Source organism: Empidonax traillii, unplaced genomic scaffold, assembly GCF_003031625.1.
Source record: "Empidonax traillii isolate 1590-97213 ecotype Southwest subspecies unplaced genomic scaffold, ASM303162v1 scaffold248:size1534464, whole genome shotgun sequence".
NCBI classification, from domain to species: domain Eukaryota; kingdom Metazoa; phylum Chordata; class Aves; order Passeriformes; family Tyrannidae; genus Empidonax; species Empidonax traillii.
Genome location: NW_020955441.1, coordinates 674,158 through 686,479, shown reverse-complemented (window position 1 = coordinate 686,479; position 12,322 = coordinate 674,158). Strand labels below are relative to the sequence as shown.

At 41.8% G+C, this 12,322-nt stretch overlaps 1 protein-coding gene across 2 annotated transcripts in view; it reads right to left on the bottom strand.

Moving 5' to 3' along the window:
- Positions 1–7,851, bottom strand: part of SECISBP2L (SECIS binding protein 2 like) — a 29,879-nt gene extending 22,028 nt beyond the window's left edge. The window contains exon 1 of one of the 2 annotated variants that reach the window (XM_027888961.1): positions 7,445–7,851. In XM_027888961.1, coding sequence (XP_027744762.1) covers positions 7,445–7,462 — 18 coding nt within the window. In that variant the 5' untranslated portion in view covers positions 7,463–7,851. Of the gene's footprint in view, positions 1–6,820; positions 6,841–7,444 lie in introns of those variants that run through there. The other variant, XM_027888962.1, reaches the window with a different exon arrangement.
- Between the last annotated feature and the right edge of the window lie 4,471 nt (positions 7,852–12,322).

Genomic DNA, 12,322 nt, shown 5'->3' with positions numbered 1-12,322 from the left:
CCTCCCCAGCCCAAACCATTCCAGGATTCTGTAAGCATGAATACACAAGTATCAATATCTGCTGCGCAACCAGCTCTGCGTTAGAGAGAAAAAAATCACCTTATTAATACTTAAATACATTTCTTTATCATTAGGTAGTAGGCAAACATTCCTTTCCTTTACAGTAACTCTTTTCCAGCTCCTGGAGTTCCACTGAGAGGAAAAGCTATGGGGCAGCAGCTGCAGCATCGAACTCGTGCAGCACAACCCAACCCGCAGCTGCATCCAGAGCTTCCCCCCTGCCCTCGGCACATCCCGCAGCTCCCGCCCCTCCGCAAACCTGCACGGCATCGTCAGCACGGCACCGGGGGAAAGGCTCTCCATGACAGAAAGTGCCTGTGTACACTGATCGCGGAACAAGCACCAGAAACACCAACGCTGAAACCCCTCCCCAAAATCTCTTTTTCGTGCTATTTCAAGATCGTCAGGCAAAAACATCTGCTTGAGAATAGGCTCAGTTCTGGGCTGGCCTACAAAACGAGATGGTACAAGCATTAAAGGAACACACCAAGGCTGTCTCACCCATAGAACATGCAAGGGTAAAACCAGGATGAGTGCTTTATAAACACTGAAAACTGTCAAACTATCCCTAACCTGCTGGTCACTATGTGCCCACAACATGTCAAGTGAACTTTAGCCAAGATACTAAAAATAAACCTTAGTACTGGCTCAGAAAATAGTTTAAACATTCTATTTGTAATTCAGGTTGGGACAAAACTCCCTGTTTTAAAGAACTTTCCTGTGTGGTTCTCTGTTCTTTCCCTATATAATTTTGGGAGATGGACATGGAAATACTAAAATCATCCTTTATTGACAGATCTCTTGCACAATGGTCTCATTACAATGATTTTTGTGATATTGTACTCCATCATCACTCAGAATTATGAGTGAATAGTCTTTGACATCAAGTATCCTGATCAAAGCAGGAGCTGTGAGCAGGAGATGAAACCCATCTGCAAGGCTGCCAAGTATTTCTTGTCAATTTGTGAGGATAATCCCTACCTTACTTTTACATCCAAGGTAGATTGGATAAAATTTGATTTATTTAAATCTTTCCAGCAAAAAAAGGGATTGTCAGGGGTGTTTTTATTTTTTTTCCAAATTTATTACAGAAACACACAACACTCTTATCACGTAATTTGACAAGTTTAGGAAAATAATTTAAATTATTCTGCTTGATTTTGTTAGGTTCAAACAACTCAGAGATGCCCAAACTAGAAAGACAACTTTAATGCTTCCTTTCCTGTTGCCCAGTCTCCTATAGAGGCAATGATTACTATTGCTATGACAGAGCAATTAGGTGATGTATTTAATTACCCTTTTCTGTATACAGCTCGTAACAAGTTTAGCTCACCAATAATGATAAAGACACAGCATATCCTGCAATCATAAACACATATGGGTGCATTTGAAAGTTAATTTCTTTTTTCGCTTACAGAACTTGGAGTATCTGTTATTTAAAGGCATAGAAACTGCATTTCACAACGTTTTATGTGCATCATACCTTAAGCACTATTTTCTTGTGCAATTTAGTCTGCACCTACAGGTTTGTTTGGTTGGTGGAGGTTGGGTTTTTTTTAATCCTTTCAAGAAACTTGTTTCGGCAAAGAAAAGAATTTAGGGTAAACCTCTTTTTTAGATTTTGCATTTTAATCTGCAGCAACTGAAACAGCAACTGAAAACTTAAAAACCTTAAAACAAGCATTTCAAAATCATTCTGCAAGCAGAAAACATGCAATCCTCAGCATAACTCAGACATTCATTAGACAAGGCCCCATTTCCACCCTGGGGTAAAAACCAGACAGCTCAAGTGTATTACCAACTAAACCAAATTAACTTCATAACTTCACTGTATTGCTTCTGTATAGTATTTTACCAGTCTTTCAAAAATACTCCAACAGTTGTGTTTTACACAGGATGTGTCTTCAGAGGAGGGCAGTAAACTTAGTGGAACTTAAAGCAAAAAGGGGAAACAAATGTACTAAGTCAGCTCAGCCTGCTGACCAAACCAAACCATCAACAGAATTAACTGTGCAGGGTGACTGCCCAGACACTCCAGCACATTTCCCAGCTGGCCAGTGCTATCACTGGAAGAGTGAGGGGAAACAAGAGAGCAATGCTAAGTTATTTGCCCAAAGTTATCTAAGCAGATTAGCTTAGGACTACGGATTTCTCAGCTGGGAGGAAGGGTTGGTGAAGACAAACAGCAAAGTAACTCCTGTATTTGATAAGATGCAGCTGAGCCCTCCTGGCACCCACTATGTTGTCAGAACAACAGAAATAACATTCCCTTCACAGAGCAAAGAGAAAAAGCGGGGAAAAAACAAAACAAAGAAATCAATTTAGTCGTAAGTAAAAGTGCTGCTAATTTCTCATTTCACTGGACAAGCAAGAGATCTCCTACTGAAACTTCCTATTTCCTTTAACAGGTTGTCTCTGCGCTCCTTTGGGGAGATAGAGAAACAATAATGCCAAATAAACAGTGTGTTGGTGGTGGGTTTGACTGTTCAATACCACCCTGATAGGCTTAAGACTCCAACCAGTGACAAATGACACAAACTCCAGAATAGCTTTTTGTTTCAGAAGGAAACAAAAAGTGCCTAAAACAAAGTGCATGTAAATATATGGGCACAACTTCTCAAAGACTTCACCCACACAGGACAAATAGAGTGACAAGTGGCACAAGCAGCACTGATTTATCAGGCCACTGGTTTGTAACCACAGAGACAAGAAAGATTTGTCACACACTAAAGGATTTGGGGGAAGGCGCCTCACTTTCCCTAATCCTAACAACAGAGCACCTGTGATACCAGATGAACTCTAATTGCTCCCACAGCACTGAGATTTATTTTAGCCTGTACCCTCTAAAAAAATTAGCACTTTGCCACTGGCATCAGTAAATGCAAGGTCAGACCTTAATGAAAAGTAACAGGCAATTTTGATCAGGCAATCTAAAAGTAAACACTGAAAATGCTGAAAGATCAAATTTGATTTTATTTTGGAGAGCAGCTTTTTCATGTTTATTCAACCTTTCATATCACAAAGCTAAACAAAACTTTATTGAAATTGACCTTTGATAACCAAACCCGATTCTAAATATAAATTTAAGTCATGCTGAAACATCAGATTTTCAATCAGCTGCCTATTAATGGAAGCACACCCCTTCAAAAGAAACCAAGACTTAGACAGAAGTCTCTTTTGTAGATATCCCTCGTTTCAATTTACAAAACGTTTTGCAGTAGCTCATTACATATTTCAGTCCAACAATTACAAGTCTTTCAAGACAGCATATATACTGAAGAGCTCCTTTGTTTCCTATATAAAAGCTACTGTGGTCCTCAACAGCTGCAAAGACAGAGGATGACACAAGCAGGAACAGACTGGTAAACTTTGTCCTATAGTTATAGCACTGTACGTTTAATCTTAGAAAAGTTGTTGTTCATTGTAGCTTAATGACATTCAGCATTTTCCATTAAATGGGATCTCTGTCAGCTTGCTGTCTTGGAGAACACTTAGATATCAATCTTACCATTCACAGGGTGAGAAAAGAGACACAGATGCCACATCTCAGAGGGCTATAATAAAATCAGCTGGTTTACTGTCTCAAAGTCTGGAAACAAGAAGTCTCATCACAAATGTAAAATAAAAACATGCTCAACTTTTTTTTTCCCCAGAAAAACAATCTTGCTTTTGAATTTTGCATTTCATAATTTAAAAGCCATGTTAGTAGTAAGGCAAGTCACAGTTCATCTATTTTAAGATAAACTTTACAAATATGGAAGTCATTGTTTCTATAATTAGTTGCTTCTAAGTGGCAGATACTCCGGGAATGGTAAATATGCAGTTGGACTGGAAGCACCAGCAGAAGGCCATTTAACAAAGCACAAAATTTAATCCTCCCTATTTACATTTAACACAATCATTTCAACACAGCACTTAAAGGAAATACACTATGAAGTGAGTCTTTCCCTTTTCCCTCAGCTCATAATAAGGGAATCATGCATAATTCTCTTCCCTCGAACAGAAGAAAGTACCATGATCAGAAAGTAATAAAGCTAAATATTTAACTTTTTTATCCATACATAAGAAACAAACCAGTGGCACAACATGACAAGTTGGCATGCTTAAACCCAAAACCAGAATATTCTAGGAAAAAAAAAGGAGGAAAATAAAATTTTGTGTTTATAGTTATGAAAGCTTGTCCAAAGACAAAAAAGCTACCAACATGATCTTCTTCACTTACTTTACAGCATTTAACAGTACATACAAACTTCTAAACCTATCCATGTGAAATAGTAATATTTGAATGCTTTGTAGACAGTGTTCTAAAAGGATTAATCCAAACTACCTACGTAAATCAGTTTTCTGATCTCCACAAACTAGTCAATGATAAATACATTTGTGATCAAAAAGAAGGTTTTCATGGAATCATATCAATAACATTTAAATTCACCAGAGAACACTTTAAAAGGAGACCATACAAAACTCCCACAAAACCCAAACTGTTCTGCACTTTCAAGGTTCAAGAGAAAGCAACACGCAAAATGCACAGAACGGGAAAACTGACATTTTCCAGCTCGCCTCAGTTGAAAAATCCACCATGGGTAAGAAACACAAAAGGAAAGTGGACAGGACAAAGAGCACAAAACATTGATCCAGATCTTCTCCTATGGCAACCATATTATCAAGCCACCTGTTGAACGGTCAGGAATAGCAGAGACAAGCAGAACAGGCTGTCTTTAAGCAATACTAAAACAAAACACAGGTCACGGATTTCTCAACTTTACCTGATTTCTCAACTGCACTAAAGGAACCAAACGTCTTAATCACGGGGCAAGACAAAAGTGTACACTGAGAAAAATCAAAGCACGGCAGTACCTTTGAGAGAAGTTGCTTCTCTTTAGTTTTCTACCATATTCTGCTTAACAGAAAGAGTATTGTAGGTCATATGTGGAATTTTTCCTCTAGTGGGAAAATAACCTACACTTAACTGCTGAAACCCATATGCTTTTTAATGGGAACAGTTTCATTCTGGTGTAGACAGAAGTAAACTTCCACACCCACTACAAAAATCAGAACAATTCCTATCATAAAACAAATCGTTTTTAAACAGCTTTCTTCTGGTTTTGTCTGTATCAGCTGCCAAAATATCACTGAGCATATTATAACAAATGAAGTCACACCAGGATTTAAGCAACAGAAACCTGAAGGGCACTCAACAAGTGATATTTTTCTGTCATTTAGGTGTCCAAATGATCTTGTTACATGAAATCTCATACTGATTTGCTGAGCCAACACCACAAAACTCCGTTTCCCCATCAAAATACCACTGAAATCCCATGCTACCACAGTACCTCAGTCCTGGTAGCTCATACTCGGGATTCCACAGGAGTTATTCCTATCAGCATGAACAGTTACCACACTGTGCCTGAGAGAGCATTCTGAGGGAAAGGGGAGGAGAGAATAAGTCCTGCTAACACACATCTGCATGCTTTAATATTCATTTATCAGATGTCATGCAATACAGGTGAAGAAAGAAGCCCAAATAAAGGAAAAAAAAAGTGAAACAGCTCCCAAAACTGATGCAACCTTACCAAACACTTACACTGGTGAAGGAGATTACATTCAATTCTTACAGCACAAAGGGTTCAAACCCAAAGCATTTAGGGATCTCCTAATCAAGATGCTACTGTATAATGAGAAGACAAAAGCAACAAGATAGTTGGATCATATTAGAAACTCATAAGGTATTAATTATTTGTCTGCCTAGAAGCCTTACTCGTGGCTAAGGAACCAACAGGACCAGATATGCTGCAAACAGAGTAAACAAGAAGATGGTTCCTGCTTCAAAGAGCTTTACTGCACCTCCAAGTCAAAAACCTGCACTTATTTTAGACAATCAAAGAGTCAACACTCTGCACTGTAAATAACACAACAACTCTCAGTCTTCACAAACTATTTTGAACAAATTCTAAGAGAATGGTTTGATGAATGCATGCGTGTGAACCTCCAGTAGTGAAGAGCTCAAACAACAAGGAATAAATATTTCACAAGTGCACTACAGCAGTAATTACAGATGAAAAAAAGGTGTAAAAAAAAATAGAAATCACACCAAACCCCAACATTTTAAAGCATAAAATACTACAGAATGGACTGATGTGAATTTTACAGAATAAGGTTAGTTTTTCTAAATGAAGGTAAATAAAAAGCACTAAAAAATCAATTTAAAATCATTACAACACCAGAAAGGCCACTAAGAATGCCACAGTGGGAGCCATAGTATTATTAGATACACTGCTCACTAACTTCCTTAGACATTATGTACAAAATGAAAAGCAGTGTATCTTTACAGAGTACATTATTAGTCATTACCTACTTCGCTACAGGAGCCTGTGTTATTTTATTCCTTAACCCTACTATTAGAACTCCTGGAGATGCCAAAGCTGAAAACTAGGAAACAAAGAGCTGTAATTCACGAATTTTCAACGCATTTTACTGAAACAGAAGCTTAAAAATAACATCAGGCTGTTAGGGATGACATCATTCATTTCAGATACAGTTTTTAGAACTACCTCCTGATGATGAACTGTGCTATTGCACACATGTAACAAACCAAGCAAACTCTTAAGGCCCAGCTTAGATTTCTTCATACCCCATCTGGTCTTAAGAATAATTCAAACTGATTACCTCAGCAAAGCTGAGTTTATACTTGGGAGGAGAAGAAAAAAAAAAAAAAAAGAAAAAAACAACACGACCTGTAGAATTAGTGAGCTGTACCCACCTCTCTCCCACTCGACCATCACCAGCTGCGTCCTACCACTGAAAACTTCAGCCCGAACCTGACATTTACAGCATTTCAACAAGAATGACACCTCACTTGCGTTGCAAAGTTCCCAAGAAACCAAGAAACCTGTTTCTTCCTCAAGAAACCAAGTCTCTCCTAATGACCAAGCAGGTTTAGACTAAACGTCGCTAACTGCAGTTTGCTCCAAACAAAGCCCGAAGGGCCAGGACGGAGAAGAGCAAAACGGGGCTCGGAATTCCCTTGGCATTCCCAGGGGAGCCGCTCCCGGGGACAGCCGGGCCGGGCGCGGCCCGAGCCTCCCGCCCGGGGAGGTGTCGGACACAGCCCGGGCTCCCGGTCCCGGCCGGGGGACGCGCTGCCCGCCCCTCCCGAGGGCCGCTCCCGGCCGGGGCGGGTCCCGGGGCCCCTCACGGCCGCTCCCGGGCCCCCCCGCAGGCCGCGCCCCGCCCTGCCGTCCGTGCCCGCCGCTCGAACCCCGCCGCCGGCCCGGCCGGGCTGACACGGCCCGACACGGCCCGGCCCGGCCCGCTCCGCTCGCCGCTCCGCTCGCCGCCCTGCCCGCCGCCCTCCCCGCCGCCGCCGCTCGCGGTGCCCTCGCACCTTGTCCGCTTTGTCCATGGCTCCCGCGGCTCCGGGCGGCGGCTCTACTGCGGGCAGCGCAGGGCCCGGGCCGCCTCCCCCATGGCGCTGCAGCTCCGCCGCGCTCCGCACACGCCCGGCGCGGTGCCGGCCCCACTCGCGGTTATCACGGGAACCGGGACCGGCTACGCCACGGCCGGGGCGGGGCGGGCGGCGGGGAGGGCCCAGCTGGGACGGAAGCCGGGCGGGCCCAGCCCGGGAACGCCCTCGCTCCCCCCCGGGGCGGGCGGTCCTCGCCCGCGGTCGGGCCGCTCGAAAACAAGCGAGGCCGCGGCTCGAACGTGACGGGAACCCGCGGGAAGGAGCGGGGGGAGCGCTCTGTGCCCCCCGCCCGGGACCGCCCCGGCCGCGGGGAGCGAGGGCGGCAGGTGCGCGGCGGGCCCGGCCGCTCGGGGGCGGCGCCGGGGGAGTCTCGGGCCGGCGGTGTCCTTGAAATTAACTGGAACATCGAAGGAAAAAAAAAATATCTTGAGATTTATTTAGAGGCAGCAATCTAAAAATGTCGCATCGGCGTCTGGAGCCAGGCTGTGGAATCACCGTGTGTGCGGGACCGGGGCGCTGCTGGCGAGGGAGGGGGATTGTGAGACGGGGGGTTTGGCACAGCTCGTGTGACGTCCCTTTATTTTGCTGCCCTGTTTTTAGCGTGGTTAATTATGAGTAACGCCAGCGAAATCCACGAGACCGTGTTCACCCAGAATCACTGGAGAACAGGAAACGAGTGTAGGAGCTGGTGCTGCGCCACAACACATGATCCCGTACGTGTGATCTGCATGGGATGGCCCTGCATTTCATTAAGCATTAATATGTCTGCTGCCTTGGGTTTAATGGAAAAGGAGCATGATTTATTTACAACTTGGTTGATTCATGGCAAGGGAAAAAAAAAAAAACCTAGACTGAGTATCTCTGTGAAAGACATACACAAGGGATAATATAGTGCAGACTCTTGAGCACTTCCAGGTGACATACATTATAAATGCATTATGTATGACTATAAGAATCAGGTTTTTGCTCCGTGAAGGTTCTTGTGAGGAATAAATGGCTTGCCTTTTAAAGAAAAAAGCAAGCAAACCTAGATCTGAGTTTGACAGAGGTAAGAACTACCAAAAATGTCCCTACAGAGCTATCTTGATAGAGGTTCCTAGATTGAACCTTTATAATTACTTAATCTTTCCAGATTTATGTTCATTATACTATGTAACAATTTGTTCTACTTTATAAAAAAATTATTTCTTAGGTAAATCCCTTTGTGTTTTCTTAAGAGTTGCTCTTCAGCATTAAAACCTCGTTTGTAACATAGGATTATGAAGATGGCTGTTGCGTTGCACAGAACGATCTCATCTTGCAAACGGATGCCATGAACAGAACTTGTGCAGACCATCCCTGCCTTGTGTGCTACTCCATCCACATCAGCAGGATCACCATCTAGGTGTAACTTTTGCTTACACGTCTGCAATATTACTTATGTCCTGTGACTTATGTTTTCACGAGGCTGCAGTACACAGAATCATAGGATCGTACGGGAAAGGGAGTGCGGTGAAGTTGTAATCCCAATTAAATTTAACTACAGGTTTTCTGTTAACTTCAGTGTTTCATGACAAATGAAGAGAACAGGAGGGCTGCTGCAGCACCCTAACTGATACAGAAACCTCAGCTTAACTGAGAAGCTGCAGCAGTTTACACTTTATATGCACTTTTGTATCCCAGCAGTTTCCTTGACGAGATTAAATGGTCAGCAGAACTCCCACAGGTGTTCATGACTCTAGGAAGCCATTTCAAGGTGGTAACAAAGATTATTTGAGGTTATGTTCCCAGGGGCTTTTACACAATGAGATTTGTTATTTCAACACAAGTCACGAAAGTAAAATTTGTGGATTAGGCTGGCTGTACAAAGAGCTTTCAGCTGATGCAATGGAACAGCATTTCATCAGTCATTGATGAACTTAAATACGAGATGGAAATCTACAGATAAATAATTATGAAACATACGCCACCTAAACCTAATCTTACCTAAACAACAAATCTCCACTGAGCAAAATGTATTTTATTCCCAGTTGTTGAATGTGTTTTGCTTATTTGTGTAAAATTAGGTTGATTTATTTCAAACCTAGTCACTTTTCATCTCCCAAGTAATGTGGGAGAACTTGCCTGACTGGACAGAAAACAGTGAAAAAATCCCACAGAAACAACCAGAACAATCATTTTCTTGTATTAGCACACCAGTGTTTTAGTGTGGAATGCAGCTTAATTTGTTCAAATTGCTGCTGACCACAGAATACATATTATGACATTTGCTTAAGATAGTGGCTGTGTTTTTAAGAAATAATGACTCATTATGGCAAGGCTGTCCGTTCTGAAATTCTTCTTTTGTTCCCAACATACATACCAACAGAAAGGTCACACTTGAAAGGGCTGTTATGCATAAACAACAAGAATGTCTAAGATCTAAATTGGGCAGTGATTAAAGAGACATCAGAGCTACATAAATCTGTGCAATATACATACTACAGAAAGTCATGTTGGGTCACCCCAGTGGCCATTTGGGTGAAAAAAAAATCTCAAGTCTCCCATAAAATTTAACTGTGTTATCACCAAAAAGAAAAACATACCAAAGCACTCAGAACCAGTTATGTGAGATCCTCTATCCACAGCTATCGCAAATATGCCAGGGTATCTGGTTGCATCATCGTCACCTTGATCGAGTGTTGTGTAAGAGAACCCAGCAGTGTTACAGTCCTTAAGGAAGCCATAAAAAAATCCTAAAAACCTTACGGAATTTAAACACAATGGTATCTGCAGTAGCTGATTTTGCATACTCAATCCTAAGGGTCCAGTTCTCAAATGTGGTAGTTTGTAAACACTTACCGCTACTTTTTTATTGCAACATGGAGTAAGTAAGCCGATAGTTTGTAAGCAGAAAATGATGGTCAAACCTAGCAGGTGCTGACTGCTTACAAAAAAATTTTGTAAATTTTTGGGGATTTATAGCTTCGTCTGCTGGGTAGTGGAAATATCCTTCCTGAACACAGTGGAGGACTGATCAAACGAAGAAGAAAATGCAGGTTGACACAAAAATAAAAAATGGAGTCTAAACCAAAATACCTCAGCAATATGGAAAAGGCACTTGGTAGTGACTGTATTCAGAATTCAAATCACAGGATTACAAGCAAATTTAACAGCACATGTGTGGCCACTCACGCTCTCTACTTCCATAGCGTCTATTTGCATTCAGTGGGTATAAAGTCCTACAAAACACATAAGGATGTGATTACGCACGTCCCACTGAAATCGAGGCAGCTTCTTACATTGGAGGCTGAACATATGTACAGGCTTAACTGCACTGGCATGGAAACATGAAATCAGGGTTGCTCAGTAACACTCCCCACCACCCCCTAGGTCTGAGCAGGCTGGGACTGAGCTCCGAGGCAGCACCACCGGACCATGGACTGCAGCGGGTTTGGAGCCTGCCACGGTGAGCAAGGGGAAGAGGCAGCAGGAATAAAGCAAACTCCAAAATGAGAGTTTTACTGGCCTGGGACTAAAATCTTCAGCATAATTAGAGAAAAGGACAAGTACAGAAAGCAAAGTGTATCTTGGCAAATAAACACTTGTATCCGCTGGTACAACATGTGGTGTTCTGCACGAGGCAGCTGAGAGCAGACAACAGGGAACATCACTGGAACCAAAGTGGGAAGGTATGAATCTGAGAATCACGATTCTGATGGCAACGTGCAATTACTACCTGGCAGCAGCCAGAGTGAGCCCAGCTCTCCCACCGAGAGCAGAGAGGCAGCAGAGCCAAGCGGGACAGATCCTGCCACGCAACTCTCTGTACCAGCCAGGGAGGGATTAGCCTTTACTCTTGCTGTAATGCCTCCAGTTATTACAGCTAAGATTTAGAACTACATACGCAATTATTATAACACAGATACACTTTGCAATCTACCTTCCCACGGATTTAGAGGCATTTAAGATGGTGATAATCCTTTCTGTCAATATCTTAATTAACGCTTCACTAGTTGATTAGCTAGTAATGTAATTTACCTAGTTCTCTAACCTGGTTCTAAAATATATTTTTTGCACTTTGAAAATAATAAAGTAACAGCTAAACTTTTAAAGTCAATATTAACATCTGTATATGGAAATTTAGTTCAAATAACTGCTTACTTTTGAGAAAGCAAGGGGTACTGTTCAGAGTGCTGTCATTTTACTCTTACTCCATAAATACACAGTTCCTGCTAAAGTAAATTAATTTACTACCTCTCAAAAAAATATACAATCTTCAAATACAGACATAATGTTTTACAGCTGACAACTTCTGAGTAATTACAAAAATCAGTGTTTATTTACAAACTACAATTCAAATACCTTCATTATATTATGCCAGGTGCATTTCAGCTGCCTTGCCATTTTTCCTTTTTTTTTTGGTTCGGTTGGGTTTTTTTTGTTGTTCTTATTGTTCAATACATTTTTAAGCCTATTTAAAAGCAAAATGAAATCCTCACTACATCCAGGTTTCAGACCCAATCCTTTAGAGTAGGACTTTGAGATGCAAAAAGAATACATTTCTCCCAAGTATGCTTGATAAATGAAATAAAATAATAAAAAAAAAAAAATTTAATGCAGACATAGCACCCACATCCTCCCAGATTTCATTTTCATGTTGTTGAGTTTTAAGGCATAAGCTGCCAGCAACTCAAAACAAGAGTTTATATATACACAGCTTAATCCCTTGTAATCTCACACAAGATTACAACAGCCATTAAAATGTTCTTTTGCAAACAGTGGTACTGGTACTAAGATGCCAGTTTGTCTTGTACCAACAGCAACAAAAGAGATATA